The sequence below is a fragment of the Pantherophis guttatus genome, chromosome 3, assembly GCF_059756535.1.
Source record: "Pantherophis guttatus breed Tessera chromosome 3, ASM5975653v1, whole genome shotgun sequence".
NCBI lineage: Eukaryota > Metazoa > Chordata > Lepidosauria > Squamata > Colubridae > Pantherophis > Pantherophis guttatus.
Window position 1 is genome coordinate 169,253,001 of NC_142065.1, and position 21,017 is coordinate 169,274,017.

General features: G+C 34.1%; 1 protein-coding gene across 2 annotated transcripts in view; it reads right to left on the reverse strand.

Annotated features, from left to right (window-relative positions):
* The window catches only part of CDH2 (cadherin 2), a 147,758-nt gene that overhangs the window by 112,457 nt on the left and 14,284 nt on the right, over positions 1–21,017 (reverse strand). For both annotated transcript variants that reach the window (XM_034429651.3, XM_087890510.1), the window contains exon 2: positions 13,967–14,081. In XM_034429651.3, coding sequence (XP_034285542.1) covers positions 13,967–14,081 — 115 coding nt within the window. The remainder of the gene's footprint in view (positions 1–13,966; positions 14,082–21,017) is intronic.

Below are 21,017 nucleotides of genomic sequence, written 5' to 3' on the forward strand. Positions count from 1 at the left end.
GATTGATGCATTACAGAACCAACTGAAAGACACTACTAATATATATGCTAATCAGCCTAGAGCCATCTTAATAGGCTACAAAGAAGAATTTAAAGTTCTAGCTGAACAGTGACTGCACCCAAATCAGATTATTAATGTAATCTGTGACAAGGATGCTTTGTAAATTTAACTGCAAATTGCTTTGGATTTTAAAGCACTTCTATGCCATCTTTAATTCGATACTGTATCTTTATTGGTTTGGATAGAAATAAATTCCTGAATTATTAATTTATTGAAGCTAATTCCGAGTCATGATGAGGAAAAAAAATGAATTTTATTGTTATATTTCTTGCAAACAAACCTGAAATCTTCTTAATAAAAATATCATTGGTTTCCTAGATAGAGGGTTTGGGCCCTGCTACGGTAAGTACATGGCATTATAAATTGATTTGGGTTCTATCATATCAATGGTGAGAAATCAGAACAAGAGAGGCACTCTGTTAACTAAAAAAAATGAAGTCATTTTAATTGGACCCCAAATACTATTCATCATTATAGGGAATAAAAACTGATTTTTTTTTCAATGTCATTCTATGTCTAAGAACTCTGGCCTATCTTTATTATATTAAAAAAGTTTTAAAATGATGAAATTAAATGTTACTTGTAAGAGTGGGTTACCTAATCACTAAGGTATTCATTAGTTAGCAATGATTAAATCATTTACTGTACTTTAATGGAAGAGGAAAGAACGTCTTTTTAGAATATTAGGTGACCACCTCAATAGCATTACATGATCTTGGCATTTATGAAGCAATAAAATGAACACTCCTTTCAGCAAGAGGAAAAGAATTAATTTCGTACTGCATTATCATATAACTATTATAAACAGTAAGAAGACAGTTTATGTGATATTTCTCTAGCTTTTTTCAACATTTCATGTGATTATCTTCTAAGAAGTTGGAACTCAAAATTTGCATTCAATAATAATAAAATTATTATTGGCATTTTAGGTAGCATCCTGAACCATCATTCAACTGCTGGTCACATAGGGAGTCATAGGGGGAGTCTTTTTTCTTTGCAGTCCCAGGCAGATTTAGTCCATTTTCAAAGTTATTGTTTCTCTTCCCCTGCCATGCCAAATTTGATTCTGTTTTGTTTCCAGAGACCTTCTCTGTTGAAAGACAGAGCTCCTTTCCATAATTTATTTCCAATATTCCAGGGGACTGGAAAAATAAAAAAGGATGATATTGTTATAACAGAGAATATAAAATGGAGGCCTTGTGTTTTCATGGGCTTATGTATGGAAAGACATGTCTGCTCTAAGCAAAATTAACTGACATAAAATGAAAGATTATTTCCTAGGGCATTTTAATGCAAGGGATATCGAAAATTTGAGCAAAACAGAATGAAGGGTATAGCCAAATAAAAAGGGGAAATCTTCAAAGATAATGTTTTCATGCTTTATAATAAAATAGATACCTTCTTATTCCCTGCAGTGATCCTTAGCAGGGAATTGGAAAACAGACTTCATTACATTCCATCGATCTTACTAAACAAAGTGATCCGAACATATTGATCTAACCCAGCTAAACCTTGAACTGTTTGCCAGATCATGCATGATATACAGTTTTGGGAAACTCAAGAACAAAACAATAACAAAAAAAGCACGACTCTTTGTGCTTAGAGTCTCAAAAATACATTTTTGTTATTAATGTATATCATTAATAACCAGTTTAGAGGAATTCAAACAAGTCCCCTTGAAAAATGTTGCTTTTCTAGAAATTTTATCCAAAGAAAAAAAAAAACATGAAATTTAATTCTATTTAATAAACATGTTTAAATTATAGTATAATGTATAGTTTATATTTATGGTGTAAGGTAATTTCAGTTACTTACACAATAGATATGAACTATATTAGATAACAGGAAATTTAATTCTATTTAATAAACATGTTTAAATTATAGTATAATACTGTGTTTCCCAGAAAATAAGGCCCTGTCTTGTATTTTTTTGAACCCTGAAATAAGCGCTTGGCTTTATTGCCATGCGTTCAAAAGCCCGATTGGGTTTATTATCAGGAGATGTCTTATTTTGGGGAAAACAGGGTATATAGTTCATATCTATTGTGTAAGGTAATTTCAAATAAAAATAAACTACTTCACAAAAGTACTGATCAAAAAATTTAAAGCAATCCATTCTTGTGCCACAAGGGTTTTTTCTTTTTTCATATAATTTCATCTGGATAAAGACATTTCTCATTTTTTCACTCATGTGATAATCTCATTCTATAACATTTTGTCACAAATCTACGTTTCCAAGCATTGTTTGTTTTTCTGAATCCTGAGCTAAAGCTTCTTATGCTCAATGTTAAGTTTTAGCAATTGTATGGATTTGCAAAAAAAAAAAAAAGTAATTTTTTTTGACAACGATACAGAAGTGGTTTATCACTGGATTGAGACAGCATCTTTTCAATAGGGAGCACCACAGCTTCTCTTAAGGCCACTAGCAAAAACACCTTCCTAAAGAGCAGTTTTGACAGTCTATCTCCCCACTGGATCTCCAAAGAAGGAAGAATATGGGTCAATGCCCAGGTGTTGGAAATCATATATAGATTTCCAGGAATCTGGAAATTCCAGTTCATATAATCAAGACACCCCATAGGATTCTTCATGGGAAGTCAAGATTCAAGTAAATCTTAGAGCAAAATGCTCTAAGCTGTGCTTGGTTCCTCACTAAAAGGAAGCCTGCCACCTTACATAAAGCTGCTAGATATCAGATTATCGTTCCTTATCACAAGGTAGGCCTGAGCACAGGCACATACCTCTGCTTGGTCAGATTCAGCTTTATCTTATTTCATCAAAGTTGTCAAGTCATCTCTTCTGCTGCTTCACGTTCTACAGTTCCCTGGTGAACACAGGAGCTAAACAGGATCAGTCACTGGAGAACACTTGCCTGGGTGGAATCTCATCAAAAACCTTTTATCTCCAGTGGTAACTAGTTCTTTAAAGAACTTTGCCAGTTCAATGGAAGCATCAATCAGATAATATACCTACGAAATGGGGAGTTTTGACTCACCCTTTACAAATGACGACTGAAATCAACTCCACATAAAAGATAACCACCACAGTACCAGGCTTCCCACTCTCATCTCAGAAGGATATTGTGATTAATGGTATTGAAGCTGCTGAGACATCAAAGAAGCTTGCATGAAGCTGAAATGGCTTAAATCAGTACACACAGTAGAGCGAAACCAAAATGAGCATCGTCATTATAAGAATGAACTTCAGATTAGTAAAAAGAGAATTGTATCAAATATTATATAGTTAAGACTATCATCAAAGCTACTGTACAGAAATCAAATAAATGTATAAATAGTATTATTTCATTTAATACATTATACTTTAAGTTACCACTAGAATTAATTTTATTCTGTATTATAATGTGCCATATTGTTATGTTATTTCAAGAATCTATTCAATGGGAAACTTTAGACATTTTTATCTTTGTAACATTAAAAGATGAAAACTCAGTATTTCCATTTTTACTTATATTTACATTCATTGTAAATGTAAATAGTACAGTTGAACATACAATTATATACACAATGAGAAAACCGTTAACTTTATATAGAAATGTCACAAACACCTACTTTGACTACTATCCTTTTGATAGATTTTTTTAATGTTAATGCTTGAAAAATCTATTTTTCAAATAAATGATTTACTTTTAAACTCTACTGCAGTGTTTGTCAATGTCAGCAATTTTAAGATATATGGATGTACATGATACTGGAGAGTTCTGGGAATTGAAATCCATACATCTTAAAAATTGTCAAATTTGTTGGACACTACTCTATTGCATACCTTTGTACCTTTACTACTACTTTCATTTCTGAATTCATATTTCCTAATAGCTATATAAATTATCTGTCACTTAACAATTGATACACAGTGGTGTAAAATCATATGAAATCCTTATTTGCAAAAATACTGAGTAACAATACACAATGGAAAATAAAGGAACAAAAAAAAAGTCAGATTGCATTTCTGCATCAATTGGAGGTTGAAAATTCATGCTGTTCGATGTGCAGCTGTAAACATTAATAATTTGATAACTAAATATACCAGTATTTCCAAGCAAGAATGGCTAGAGGGCATAAAAGAATATGAAATGATTATATACAAAGTTCTAAGAATTCTATTGGTATATATTTGAACTGTAAACTGATAAAATATGCTAGGCCTCAGCCTCAATGCAAATGTTCCTTTCTATGAAAAATACACAACACTTTGTAAAGTATAAAATATTTTATTTTTTTTAAATAACAAAATTACACTTTAAAAACAATTAACAGATTTAACTTTCTGTCCTCTATTTCTTTGGAAGTATATAACAGTCCAAGCATTGATTTTGTATTGTTTCAGATTCACTATCATTATAATGTTATTCAGAGCAAGGATGAAATCCAGCAGGTTCTAACAGATTCTGGAGAACCAGTAGCAGAAATTTTGAGTAGTTCAGAGAACCAGCAAATACCACCTCTGGCTGGCCCCAGAGTGGGATGGGAATGGAGATTTTGCAATATTCTTCCCCTGGAGTGGGGTGGGAATGGAGATTTTGCAATATCCTTCCCCTGCCACGCCCACAGAACCAGTACCGAAAAACTTTGGATTTCACCCTTGATTCAGAGTGCCAGTTTTATTCAGTGAGGCTGACTGACTTAAGTTTCCATCAGTAGCATTTGCAAATTCTGGCTCTTCTAATCAGAATGATGAAAGCAGTATTGCAGCATCATACCACAAGTTTATTGTTCCTGACATCTCCTACCGTCCAGCAGATGCTTCTGGAAATGGTCTAAGAATTTATATATTGTATTGTTTGACAACACCAATCGTTTCCCAATTTACCAGTGATTTTTCAATTTATATAACTTTAAAAAATTATATTAATTTCACATGAAGCAATTTGGAAGTTATTCATCATTAGATCTTTTTCCTGCATCATACTAAATCAAAAGTGTGAATAATTCTTGCAATAAAAAACTAATATAGATCTAAATGGAATCAACATGGTGGTTACTGAAGGTAATGCAACATTTAAAGTAATATAAATATTCTTAGGATATTGTCATGTTAAACTGAACAGCCAATTTGGTCTATTGGTTAAAGCATCAGACTAGAAACCAGGACACTGTGAGTTCTAGTCCTGCCTTAGGCATGAAAGGCGGCTTTAGGGCAGTCACACGCTCTAGCAACCCAACTCACTTCATAGGTTTGTTGTTGTGTGGAAAATAGGCATGTTTTCTGCCTTGAAATATTTATAAAAATAATAAGTGTATTTATTATGTAAAAAAATAAACTACTTACAAAGTTGAAATTGTGAATTTATTCTATCCCCAATAGTTTTAGAAGAATCTTTATTAATTCCCAGCCTTGCATATGAGAAAATATTTACTAAATAATGCAGCATTGCTATCTGAAATTACAACACTTTTGAACATTATCCTTTTATATTCAAATAGCCATGCCTGATCCCATGCCATACTAAAAATGTGATAACAGCTTGAAGAAGGTTGCCAGGAGATTGCCAGGGAAGCACATTTCCACTTTGAGTCACATTCCGTTCCCAAATATAGAGATCAGTTGGATGCTGAGCATACCAGAAAGTTCACCAGCCAAGCACCAAAGATAAAATTGTCTGCAGTACTTCAGAATCAAGATAACCATTTTACAACACTGAGCTAATTTCTTTTTCTTTTTAGTATTTTAGGCAACTTCAAATTTTGGCATTTAAAATAATAACCATATTTGTCTAATAATTTTCTATCTTCCATTTAACACATTTGCACTGTTTTATATATTTATTGGATTTATACAAAGCTCACTTACAAAGATATACAAAAAAGATACATAATTACAAAAACAAAAAACAGGAACACCAGAGAAAAATGTTAACAGGTCATAATCATCAACAGAATACGTTTTTATCCCAGGATAAAGTCTCATTGGGTTCTGCTAATCAAAGGCCCTGAAATATTTAGGTGGGGGGAGGGGATAGGCAAATCAACAATACCCTTGGACTTATGGCTCTAGGGCCGTGATGGCAAACCTATGGCACATGGGCCACAGGTGGCATGCAGAGCCTTCTGCAGGCACACCAGCCATCGCCCTAGTCCAGCTCCACTGCGCATGTGCACACGGCTCCCACTGGCCAGATGGTCTTTGGGTCTCTGCAGCGCATGTGTGGGGCGCATGTGCCGAGTGGTGCAGGAGGCTTTTCAGGGCCAAAACGGGGTGTGGTGACCCTTGTGCTGTGCCCATGCGCCCCATTTTGGGCCTGGAAAGCCACCTGCACCAATTTGGAAGCTAAAACGGTGCGAGGGAGCATATATGCAGGGGGGCAGAGTGCATGTACGGGGATGTAGGTGCATGCATGGGCAGGGCACATGTGTGTGGGGGGGGGGCGCTGGCATTGCATTTTGGGGGTTTAGGCATGCGCACGTGCATTCACGTGCATGCACGTGTGCTTTGGACACTTGGCACCAAAACAGTTAACCATCACTGCTCTAGGGCTACATCATAATTCAGCAACAACAATATTTTAGGAATTTGGAGACTGCAGTTTATATCTGAATATTTGTGCCAAAGCTCATAATAGGCAAAGTTATGACAGGATTTAGGAGTGAGGTTTTTTTTATTTTTTGTTGGAGGATGGCTTCTATCTTTCTTTCTTTTTTTTTTTTAAATAGTCACATTCATTTTCCTACAGAAAATTAGTGGAAAATTATTTATTTGCATTTTGTTACTGAGAGCAAGTAAAACTATGACATAAGGCTCCTCAAAACAGGCATCCAGGCCCATAATTTATACTAATCTTCTTCCTCTACTCACACTATTTTGTTAGTGTGGGTGCTGTTTTGATTCCATATCCTATCCATGTTCCATCTAAAGCTCCATTCCTTTAGAAAGGACTTTAATACACCACTTAACTGCACTTCCTGCTCTATCTCCTGCTGTGCTCACATTTGTTAATAGTAAGCTGCAACTAGAAAACAGATATCTGCTACTTTGGACAATATGTTCCCTCTTGGCTTTCATCTGCGTTTCTCTCCCTGCTAAAGCCATCTAGAAAACCTGCCCAAACATATTCTCTACAGCTCTCATCATGTGTTGCTGAAATGTAGATTTATGTCTATAAATAAAAGCAAGGAGAGAGGTAGTATAAAGAATATTGAGTAATGTTTATTATTTTGCTAGTATTATTAGGGAAGAAAAACATTTTGGGACCACTAGAGAAGCTAAATGCTTTTTTTAAAAAAAATGTTATTCAAAACAAATAATTAACAAATTAACTAATAATTCCTTATTATTATTATGTTCAATACTGTAGGAAGAAATATCCTTCTGGGTTCAGCTCCAAGTGGGGAAAAAGACACTGGAAACATGGAGACTTCTTGGAAAGATGGTTTAATGGTGGACAGGATCACATGGTTTGAGTTCCTGAACAGAAAAGGGCGTGAGATACAGCGAGTCCCCAGGCTTTATGCTTTCTCTGGCTTTGAACTTCCTGGGGCCCAGAAAGAGTATCCTGATTGGTTGTCAGTCTCCCAGGGGGTGGGGTCTTAGTTAGCCTTGCTCGCTGATGTAATCTTTCCAGGTGCCATGTGGTGAGTTTCTGTCCTAGATGGGTTCCATTATATTAGTTTCTGTCCTATTGTGTTGCAAATGATGGTCCATTGACAAAGATTGAGTTTCTGCCTCTGGCCCATTGACAAAAGGGTGGGGGCAGAAAGGTGGGAGCTGCTTTGTCTTTAAAATTTGCTTCTCCATTTCTCATACAGGGAAACATAATATTCTGCCTTTTTAATATTTCCTAAAATATTTCATTCTTCTAGGAAAGGGGTGGGTGCTAACTTCCTACAATACTTTTATTTATATAAAGATGGGCAGCTGGTAATATTCAGACAAATAATTCTGACTGAACATTAGGACTCCACAGAATCTTTTAGAGAAGCTGTCATTTAAAGCCACTGTTCAAAGTGTCTATATGCCATCTCCTTTCAAAAGCTAGGTGTGACTGAACACTTTTCATATGCACAAATAGCACTCCTGTTATGATTGCTACTGAGCTGGCCAAATGTCTCTCACAGTCTAACTAGAAACATGTTTGTTGCTAATTAAGACATTCCTTGACCTTCAACTTTTATTATCTCTGTTAGTCAGATGCCGACTGTTTTTTGTACTGCACGGTACAACTCATGTTCTTTATCAAACTGGGCAAATCCATTCCTTTTAGAAAACCAACACATTAATATCACAAATCTCCAATCTTATGAGCACTTTTCTGATGGAAGACCATAAGCAGTAATCTGCTGGATCAGATTCCTGGCCCATATTCCAGTGGCCAAACAACTACACAAGGAACTCCAATAGTCTTCCAGCAGATGACCTTCAGAGGCAGTCACAATGCCATCAAGACTAACAGCTATGATACACATGACATCCTTGAACCGGTCCAATTTTTTTTTTAAATTGCATCCAGTCAATCTGGATGCAAGTTGCACTAAACCTGGCCCGTGTATATGAGTCTTTTATGAAAGTCATCTTGTAAAGTTTTTTATTCTAGAAAGTAACCTAGAAATATTTATTTGAGAATAATATTGTTAATCACTTTTCCTCTGCCAACATCTTAAGCACTTGGCTGATCAAAATCCAGCTGGCAATAGCCAAAAAAGAAATAGCTTTTTATATTACCCATTTGGTCTGAAAAAACCTCATCATTTTCATAGAACACACTATTATAAGAAGTTAAAATACAGGCAATAAAAATAAAATAAAAGTAATTGCAAATATAAAGAAACAGAAATAATTTTCCTCTGAATTTTGCATACAGTTTTCATCTTTTAAATAATATGGGTACTAATGCATATTTTAGCAAAAATGAATGTAAAAATCTGTACATTTGGAAAAATTGGCAAATAATTGGCAAATAATTCATATAATAATAAGTGAAAAATGCAACAAAATATTAGTCCAAATTATTCAATATACAAAAAACACATTTGAATTATCTTATGATATTAAATGAGCAAGCCTAATGTAAAATTTAATTTGACTTATGACATTAAAACAATGCAGTTAGTTTGATTTTGAAAAATTAAAATGAATGTTCCTTCCCTAAAAATAATAAGAAAAAATAATAATTTATAAAAATATTAAGAAGTTATTGAATTAGAAAATATATTGCAGTAATACATTTTTAAAAAAATACACATCAGTTTAAATATAATCAACAAGTTTCAAAAAATACTTATAGGAAAAAATAAATAAAATGCACATTTCCCCATATTGTAAGTGACACAATATAACTTCCAACAAGCTGAATTTGAAGTAGATGCAGCATCTGCTAATAAAAGTGTAACGATCATATGGGAATGCAGGAATGTGAGAAGACATTCAGAAGAAGATATCAAATTGTTTTCTACCAGAATTCTTTTTTAAGATAAATTTTATACTTTGAAGAGAAACAATTGTACAGAAATTGTCTTTCCTAAATTTCGATAGCAAAAGAAACCTGAAAGAAAAATTTAGCTAGTTTATCTGTCTTTTCTCTGTATTTTACAGCTAAGAGAATAAAATGTCCACCTTTTCAACAAAATGAGTTTAGTCTTTAAACTGTATCAACCTCTAAAGAAAATATGTAATTAAGTGCAAATTTCAAATCTTGATATAAATCTGAACCAGCCCCAAGAACATAAATGAATTTACAAAATTTTGTGTCAAGCCCTAGAACTCTTTCCCTCCCCACATTCTGACTCTCGGTAAGATGCATGTGACTTCCATTGTCACATGCATCTAGTTTAATAACCAGAAATTGGACTTTAGACAACAATAGTACTTCAAAATGACAGTGTAATTAAATTTTAAGTCAAAGCCATCCAATGATGCCTTGTAAATTTATTAAACCAGCAAATGATGTGCTTTCAAGCATGTCGGTGCTCTTACGAGAATTAACCATTAAAATAATTTGTCTAAGAAGTTACTCTGGGAGGGAAAAAAAGGATGCCCCACAAAATTTGTCAAGTAATTCCTATTAATCCATAGCATGATTCATTCCAAAACATAATATAAACTGCTTTTAAACAAAGATTTTTTGAATATATCAAATAGTGAATATAGTGGTTGCCTCATATGTATAAGAAAAGTGCTAGCCATTTGTATTTATTTATTTATTTAATTATTTTTTAACTTAATTTATACACCGTCCTTTCTCACTGAAAATATGTAAGAATCTGGACTTTCAGGTTAAGAAACTTACTGACCTGATTACTTCAAGCTACTTTGTATTAATAAATAAGAAATAGATCATACTTTTATTTTTAGCAATCAGATCTTAATGTGATATCTACAGTAATATGAAGCCATAATTAATGAAAAAAATGCAATCTAATGCCCTTCAGATATTTGGGGGTTCCACATTTGGTAAGAATTCTTGGGAACTGAAGTTCCAATATATTTCAGCATATAGTGGAAGAGGCTATTAAAAATTAGGCATTAAATAAAAGCAGAGCACAATCAGTCTATTGACAACTAAACTGCTAATGATATTTACCTGAAAGTAAGTCTGGTGTTTTCCCCAAATCATTTACTTTTAAAATTGGAAAGTTTTAAAACACAATGGAAATGGAGACTCTTGGAGGGAAGGGACGATAGTATACCGAATTCAGGATTGTATTCCTTTATAAATATATTTATCTATTTATAAATAAATACAGTACTTGAAAGCCTTGAAAATTTCAAAACTACTTATTTTGGGGGCATGGGTTAAAGCCAACGTCTCATTTAATAATTAGTATGGGAATGTTTTATTATTGTTCCTGATCAGAATGAATTGCAGATTTATGTTGTCTGATTAAAATCCAAAGCATACAGCTGATATATAAGAATATATCGCTAAGCCACAATTTAGTAACTAAGCCACAGTTTAGTTTATTTCCCATCTATAGCCAATGAACTTTTTAATTCACTACATACTAGGGTCACACCTGAACTTTCAACTGCACTTAATCGCAATGATATGATGAAAAGTGTCATAAACTATGGTTTGCAGAGTTATAAAATATATAAACTTTGACTAGCATACAAGGATCCCAAATTTTTGTAATTATTCCAGAAAAACTTAATTTAATCTAATTAAATTAGATTAATCTTAATCTAATTTTTGGTGCCTTCCTCTTCTCTCTTAAGCATGAGTGAGCTGAAAGGAGTCTGCCATGGATAGAAGTGGGTAGTAAAATCTCTTTTCACCATCTATTATATGGATGCTACATCAATTAACTGAGTCTATTCTTAAATGATATATAACAAAGATCATAATTCCTGATATATTCTACTCTTTATGTATGTTCAATTCCTTTAGCTTCTGTTATTTCCAAATGTTTTCTTCTTTAATAATTGTTCTGCCCCAGCTACGGACCCCAAAGAACGCAGCACACACAAAGTCCGTTTAAACCTTAGTTTACTGAATAAACCAGTCTTTTACCACAAAGGCTGTTAATTAATTACATTAACAGCCGCCAAGAATTAAAAGAATAATAACTGAAAGCTTACTATGGTTGTCTAAGCAAGACAAGTCATGAAGGTATGTGAACTAAGTTGTTCCCTGCAAATTGCTTCAGTCGGCGTTCCTCCTTAAATAGGCTGAATGGCCAATTAGCCCCAAGCTTACTCTCAAGGAGACCTCCTCCTAAGGAGCCACTCCTGCCTTTTGGCAGCTCTGCGTGCCCATGCATCAAAAAGAGGCTCTTCCTCTTCGTCCTCTTCACTTAAGGGAGCTTCTGGAGGTTCTGAAGGCCCTGGCTGAATCCCTGCCTCTGCACCACATCTTCTCCAGCCTCCTCATTGTCCGACTCGAGTGCCAGCTACACAGGCTGCTGGTGCAGCACCACACCAGCCTCCTCGCTGTCTGAATCAGCTACTAGCTGCACAGGCCGCGTACGGGCCACAACAATAATCGCTACTAGAAGTTGAGATAGAAAACCTAGATAAAATATGATGCTTTGTTTTAAGGCCACAAATTACTTACAAAAAGTTGTGTGTTAAAAAAACCCAGAATAGAAACACTTAAAACTGAAAAGTTTTGCTTTAATTTTTGCTTTATAGAGATAATATTCATCAATAAGATTAATATTAAAAAAAGAAGTCACGAACATTCTGTTTAAACCTGCTAGAAATTTCTATTCTAGAGAATATGATGAATTTGAATGACCTAAATATAGAACTGGTTTAATAGTATTATATTGTTTATTTATACTTATTTTGTTTATACACAAATAAAACAAAACTACTATAGTTTGCATTTTTGCAGAATATTCTGTCATTATTTTCAATAATGACTCAAGTCCTAAATAAAATATATGAAATATTCTTGTCTGTTTTAAACACAGATGTGCTTTATTAAGTCAGGTTTTTAATAACTTAAAATTGATTTGGGAATCAATTATTGTTATAAAATATTAAAAACATAACTGCAAGAAGATTCTGTTGAGGAAAATAGTTTAAACACAAAGACAGCTTTTATTTTAAGGATCAATTTGATTTGCAGTCTCATTTAGAAATCTTTCTTATTTATTTATTTCTTGATCCATCCAACTATATTTATTTTGGAGTGAAATAATGAAATAAATCAAATTAGTTTTTCTTCAACATAAATTTGGAACTCGCTGAAACCAATCTTCTTGATCAGCATTGTAATTTTTAAATTAGCTACGAAGTAATTTCAATGTCATTCACAATTATAAAACATAAAATATGCTTTCATATGCCAAGAACCTGTACTTACAATTAAAATTGCAGCCAAATATACAGAAGAATGTAAATAAATATGGATATTATTTAGCACAAAGAATGAACAAATATATTTTTATTAAAAGTGGAAATAATTACATTAACTACAAGTATACCAACACTGTTATTGCAACAATTCCTTTATTATACTAATTTAAATTGTAAAATATTATACAAACTTTTAAGTTCTCCAGGACTATTCATTAAGCCAGTGCAGAAAGCAAAGCAGAGAAATTACTGAGTTTTAATACTGTTCCCAAATTATAGAAATAAATAAGATACCAATTTAAATTTTGAGGATTTCTGATTGGAGAATATTATGGCTGCCTGTGTGTTTCTACAGATTTATATTAGTATTCTCATCCTTGCTTGCATTTGGAAAGAAGAGCAAACAAGGTTTTGTTTTGCTTTTAAAAGGATATTTATATAATAACATCTTGAATTTGTAACTTTTGTAAATTATATGACACCAATATATGTTACATTACTTCTGCAAACCTTTTCCAGCCAAAACATGAAAAAAGTTTAGGTTCAAGGTTTAAAATTATGTGTAGAGGGGGAAAAGGCACTGAAGACATTGTGTTTCTCTGGAAGCAGTATTTTTTTAATCCAAATATAGAATTTGTCTACCATATGTAGAAGCAGTCAGCATACAATTCACAAAAAGCTCTCAAAATTTCTACTCTAGAAAAAAGACATACAAAGCAGAAGGAATAAATATTACACTGTCTTAACTTTCTCTGGATATTCTGTCTGCCACATGGCAAGCAAATCAGTTTCTGATATAGTAGTGGAACTTATTTTGAAGCATTATATATATTCTTCTCTGATAAATAAGTAACTTCAGGAAACTTACAGACTTTGAGAACAATACTTATTAAACAAAAACATTTTATCTAGTGGTTTACCCAAGGGATATTCTAATAAACCTCTCTAGCAATCTCTGAAAAATACAAAAAATAAACTAATATAGGTACTGGTTTCAAAGTTTTAAGTTATGTCAATGATACAAGATCCTAAGTTATTCTTAGGATCTACCATTCGTAAAGTGCCATCCATTACACCAAATCCAGAATTTGGAGAGGAATTGAGCAGCATGTATAAGACAGAATAAGAAACTAGGTTTTATGTTCAACAATACCATTCAGAAGAGGCTGTCCTTCGTTTACTCCCTTGGATATGATTGCATTGTAAATGTCTTCAGGAAATCCAGTCTTGCATAATGTGCCTTCTTCACAAGTTGCCTTTATAGGTGCCTGAAATGCGAGACAAAATTTATGTAATACTTTGCAAATCCATTCAACTGAGAAACATTCAACTTGGCCTGAACCATGATTTTGCTACTATCTTGTACAAACAGCTTCTTTGTTTCCAAATGGCTGCAATTAGAATTCCAGGGGCAAAGGGTTAATCTTTCTGATAATGGAAAGGAATGGAAGGAACAAATCCCACTTGTCTAGCAAGATCTAAATAATATGCAAACTTGATTTGTTAATCCACTGAATGCTTGAACTAAAACAGTCATTTAGATTTGAAATAGAATTATGGGAGAAGACAATCATATTTCTTAAGTAGAACTAAATCTTATACAAAATGAAGTTTGTCCAATACTGATTATGATACATTTGTGAGCTTTAACATCAATTAAAAGGATGATCACTAAGAACATCAATACATTTCTGACCCTATCTTTTCAATTTAGCCTTTATCTACATAAACACAGAAATATAATTTGTTGGTCTATCTAAAGTCAAGTATGTCATTAAGAAAGCATGTTGTGTCTCATAAAACATTGTTCATAATAAAGGAAGACTAAATAAAAGATCTGAGTTACCAGAATGAAAAAACTGCTTTACATTTCCCTTAGTTAATTTGGCTGAATTGAAATATTATTTTTTTCATATCGGGGAAGTGTATTTATTCATGAATCAAGTTACCTCTACATATCACAAGCTTGGTTTTAATTAATAAGCCATAAATGAGGGAGATTTATGTTTCTTTCATTAAGGTAAGCCTTTTTAATAAGAGGACTTCTATGTACATGTGTAATAGTGGAAAATTAACATCTGTTTCCATCGTAAAGGTAAAGGTTTCCCTTGCACATATGTGCTAGTTGTTTCCGACTCTAGGGGCAGTGCTCATCTCCATTTCAAAGCCAAAGAGCCAGGGCTGTCCGAAGACATCTCCGTGGTCAGGTGGCCGGCATGACTAAATGCCACAGGTGGACGGAATGATATTACCTTCCCACCAAAGGTGGTCCTTATTTTCTACTTGCATTTTTATGTGCTTTCGAACTGCTAGGGTGGCAGAAGCTGGGACAATTAACGGGAGCTCACTCAGTTACGCAGCACTAGGAATTCAAACCTCTGAATTGCTGACCTTTTGATCGACAAGCTCAGTGTCTTAGCCACTGAGCCACCACGTCCCTGTTTCCATTTTAGGTTCCTGTATATCTCATGGCAAACAACAGCACCAAACAAAATATAAGTGGCAAATGATTCCTATATTATAAAACTAAGTATTGGGGTTATTTCGTAGAAGGAAGTGGGGAGAGGGAACAAATGGGATTACCATCCAGATGTAAAAGCACCGGAAATATTTCAGGCCAAAATGCAGTTCACATTATATAAGCTTTTAAGCTACACATGGAGGTTGTTGCTACTTTTGAACTTCTTCAGAAACAGATAATTCCTAGGTGGGCAGCTGTATGATTAACAGGATTGTAAACAAGCCTATAAAATGCATGGGAATCTGTCAATCTGTCCAGCACACCATTTATACTAAACAACTCCTATATACTAAAAAAGAATGCACTATGAAATAAAAACTTTGGGACATAGATTTTTAATATTTTCATTTGCAACCTTTCATTTTTTTTCCAGAAACAAGAGAGTAGTCTCTTCCTCAAATTAGTCAATTGTCAACATTCCTTAACCACAAACACAAGAGGGATGAGAGAATTTAATTCAATCAGTAAGTTATGGCCTACTGCCAATCCTAAAACTGCTTCCTGCCATTCCATGCAAGAAAACTGTCTCATTCTTTCCTGCATGTAAAGCTCTGCTTTGTTTTTGCTTTTTCTTCAAAGAATAGGAAAGCCTCTTTTAGCCTTCTGAGCAGTTGACTTGAATTTAATATAAGCATTATACCTTTCACAGAAAACTAAAGTAGCTATGCTTTATTGCTTCATGGTGCATTGGTGTGTACATACAGTAGCAGCTGATCATGTAGTTTGGATCAAAAGCTGTTTTCTCTGAACGTTATGGGATATGTTAATATGTACTATATAGAAGTGAACTCTTATACAAACTAGATAAACAACGATTTTTATTTTATGAAATGTTTAAATTATTTCCCAATATTGTAACTAAAACATATTAAACTTAGGAACTGATATCTATTAAAATCATTTCTTTCTATAGGTATTGCTCTAACAAATAATGCCAGGAAGTAAATTATAAGAGAGCCTTGCAAAATCAATCAATTTTTTTTTGCTGCTGAGGTATTACCAGATAACTAATGAAGCAGCTAATGAAATGAAATATAAAACTTTATATATGGTTCTAAAATTCACACAATACTACAATCCTACTCAAACTGGTAAAAATGATGGAAAAGTATCAGTTCTTCTGAATAATATAACGGAAAATATCTTACTGTACCAATACTCCATAGCTAAGTGTTGAGAACTAAAATATTATTTTTTAGTTCTAAAAATTGACATTTGTTGAAGAAAGTCATAAAGGGCAAGTTGGAGGTTGAGGCAATGCAATGAAACCTTTTATACATATGCCAGCATGACACGTGTTTATTGAAAAAGGTCTGCCACAATCACTATCTTGCTTCTTTTGATGTCTATGGCTATTGGATTTCAACATTCTGATTATCATTCTGGCTATAATATTGTTATATAAGGTACTATCATAAAATATGAGTGTTTATTAAACCCAGAGTGCATTTATAGGAATCAGCCTTTCCTTCACACAAAGTCAACCTTGCTAGATCGACTGCTAAAATTACTGCCATGTCTGATTACTATAAGCAAAAATGCTCGATAGATAAAACATGGCTGTCGGAACTATATCTAAATACAGTTATTTTAATTACAAATTGTCTAGATTTTCAACGGGTATTTCTTGGTAGATCTGCATGAAGAATTTAAAAATCATGCTTACAGCAGATTGTTGAAGAACTAGTGTGAAATATCCATGAAAACCACTTCAAGATAAATTTCACAAATATAAAGTATTATATTTTGATCTATATGGTTCACAGACTTAAAACTATGGTTAATATGGTTAGTGGAAACTTCAGATATGTTCTCATAAAGTTATAGATCCAAAATACAAATTCACTCAGCAAGTGTCTCTTTAGCCTAACCATTTAGGCTGGAAAATCGAATAAAAGACCTGGGCTTTTTTCAAGATGCCTTTTCAAACTGCATATTATCCCTTTTCACATCGTTCTCACAGAAAGGGAACTTTACATGAGTGCTGGAAACAGGAACAGACATAATCCTAATCACATGGAAGGCTATGCTGCCCATGTATATGATGTTTGCTTATGTAAATTAATGTAACTGGGAAGCTGCAGCAGGCCTGAGAACCCCTGTGGTAGGGATTATCATGTGCTCATTATCATTGAACTTTGTTGTTTAATCTATACAAATTTTTGGGCACACAGAATTCCAATGTGAGCCTGGGAAAAGATACAGACAAATGCTACATTTTTGGAAATAAATCTAAAGCATTCTACAACCTAATTTGCAGTTCTGTAACAGCCATAGGGCCAATAACCACCTTTCTCATTCCGATCATATTAATGCCTGATTAATAACACAAAAGATAACATGTATAAAATTGTTGACTAATTGTTGATTAAAAGAAGCTGAATCTCCAGTGTCATCTCAGGCTGATAATGTACCCATAAATACAATCCTTGGTACTTATTTCCCTCCCTACATTACCTATTTTTAGAGACTTTTAATTAAAATAAAATGAACAGGAAACTGGAATGCTAAAGTACTCACTGCAAAAGCATACCCTGTATTTCTAAAAATGTCTTTCATTTCCTCATCAATCTGAGATTCTTCTGTATCCAGTATTCAGTAAATCCAGTATTTAATTTGCCTCCTATCTAGTCTGGGACTGACTATATCATGGCAGATATTTCATGAAAGGACACATAACAGTCCAAAAATGCACCTCATCAGCTCAGAAAGATTGGGGATGCTTAAAGTGTAAGGCTATGGAAAATCTATTTAAATAATACATCCTTCCCAGCCCCATCCTCTTTTTCTTACATGAGTATACATTATTTTACGATTTACAGTTGCTTTATGTTTAAACCTTAATACCTTTCAAACAATGATTGACAACTTCATAGAAAGTTGACATTCAAAAGGGTTCTGGTTTTTCCAATGGGTAGAATATAAACTGTGTTGAACTGCAGTTGAATCCTCACTGTTCTTTTTTTGTTTGGTTGTTTGGTTGGCAGAGTAAAACTAATGTATCTGATGCCTTTTATTGTATCTCTTCTGTCAGAAAAATGCATTGACTGGAAAACCCAACCCTAGAAATCTTCTAACTTTATTGTTAAAGATACAGAAGGAAAATCTACAGTACCCCTTAAAAATCATATAATATTTTCAAACTATATTATCAAAGCATCAGCCAGGTGAAATTCCTCTAGTTCCGTGATGGCAAACCTATGGCACGCGTGCCACAGGTAGCACATGGAGCCATATCTGCGGGTACATGAGCCATTGCCCTAATTCAGCTCCAGCATACATGTGCGCGCCAGCCAGCTGAGTTTCAGCTGCCCCTCCCCTTCCAGGAGTCTCCACATGGCCCGTTTTGGATGCCAGGGCTTATGCGGAGGCTCTGGGAAGGAGTTTTCAGGCCTCGGGGGGAGGGGGGAGACCGTTTTTGCCCTTCCCAGGCTCCAAGAAAGCTTCTGGAGCCTGGGGAGGGCGAAAAACGGGCCTTCCGGTTCCACTGGAAGTCGGGAAACGGACCATTTCTGGCCTCCGGAGGCTTCAGGGAGGCCTGCTAGGCCCAAAACAGGGCACGGGCGGTGGGGGTGGGGTGTCACGCCTGCATGCGCAGGGAGGCAGGGCCCGGGGGAATTGAATTATGGGTGTGGGCACATGCACACAATGCCCCACATTTGCCCCCCCCCCCGTGCTTCTGGCACGCAACGGCAAAAAGGTTAGCCATCACTGCTCTATTTTATAACAGAAGGCATAGAAAGAAAACTGAGGTGCAGAAAACATGAAGCTCAAACAATGAAAAAGGAGATGAACAATTCAATCCCTGAAATATAATTTATAATACCGATTTACTAAGGAACAATTCTGGTAATTGATCATGGCTCATGTCTAGCAGTCTAAAAAAAGATCATGCTTCTCATGTTTCATTCTACAGTAAGTACATTATAATTTCATTTATTTCACCAACACGAAGCTACTCCAGATCACAAGAAAAACTTTAAAAAATTTTAAAAAATGAAATGTGGAAAGAAATCTTTCTCTGCTTGATTTTTTTTTTTTAAAAAAAAACAATCTCATAATACAAAGTTTTGAAGTGTATTATAAAAACACTCTCATTAATCTTTTAAATTGCATAAAATCCTTAGAAAACTTTTGGTTTCTTTAACTTTCACTGGCTGACCATGAGAAGACTTATTTAAATTCTTATTAATCAAGAAATTAAAAAAACTTTAAGAGAAGTAATTAGAGCAAAGCCCATTGAACAATGATTGGAACCAAACAATTAATTTAACAAGCTAGGCCACAGAATATCCATTTTCAATACTGAAGATCTTGGGTGTTAGTTTTATCTTAAGCAGAAAGCCTGTAGACAGAATCTGTATTATTTTTAGTATCTGTACAGTACTTAGAAGTTTTAAGACATTTCTAAAGAAAGAAATCTCAACAATAGGTTTTTACAAGAACCTTGGTGGCGCAGCAGACTAAAGCACTGTTAAGTAACACCAGCTGCCTGCAAATTCTGCAAGTTCAAATCTCACCAGGCTCAAGGTTGACTCAGCCTTCCATCCTTTCGAGGTAAGTAAAATGAGGACCCGGTTTGTGGGGGCAATAAACTGACATTGTATAAAAAAAGAACACCGCTTGGGGGGGGCTGAAAGCCCTACTAAGCAGGTATATACAAAAGTATGAAGGCTATTGCTTAACGCACTGTAAGCCGCCCTGAGTCTCTGGAAAAGGGAGGCATATAAATCGAACCAATAAACAATAAATAAACTTATTCTCTACTTATTCTGCTATAGATTTGGGATAGAGCTAACTAATTATCAATATCTCTCTTGTGCTCAAATTGTCTGTAAGCTGATCTGGTAAAATATAATAAATTTGACCACTACAAACTCTTGAGTGATTATATTTTACCAGATCAGCTTACAGACAATTTGAGCACAAGAGAGATATTGATAATTAGTTAGCTCTATCCCAAATAAGGTCAGAAAAGAAAAAAATAGAAAGAAAAAAATAAGAACATAGTGAATAAAAAAAAAGAAATCTATAAGGAAGCAACTTCCTCCTTCTTCACAACAAATATAAATAATTTTATGGACCTCTCTTCTTAAAGTGCAACAAATGATCTCGCCCTCCCATATCCCATTCCTTATCTATAAACAAATGCATAAAATATTGTCATTTCAGTCCTGATCTCAGCAACAGTCTATTAAGGGTTCCCAGAGATAACAGCATATCTATTTAATATTTATAAATAAGAAGAGTAGACAGACTTGTGTCAAGTCTTTTGCTGCTCAGTCTGTTTCACCATAACTAATTGAATCTATCTTTATCTTTTTTGAGTAGATGGGTATGCTCCCAAACTAAGCAACAGACTGAAAGCACTCCTAATATGTCTATGATAAATAAGCTGTAAATAAATATGAAGTAGAAACTCGTATTAATATTATGATAAATATTATTATTAGTCCTCTATCTTGTTTTTATATTGTTTTATTTTTGGTTTGTCTAATTATATGTTATAAACAACTCAGCTGAACTGTAGGTCTTCACGTCATGTTGAGAGGGAGGGAGGAAGGGAGGGAGAGAGAGAGACATACCCTAATACTCTGAAACTATTATCCTGGTTGAATCTCATTAAATATGCTATTGCAATTTCAAATAATTTTTTAATTAAATAAATACTTCTCTCATTTCT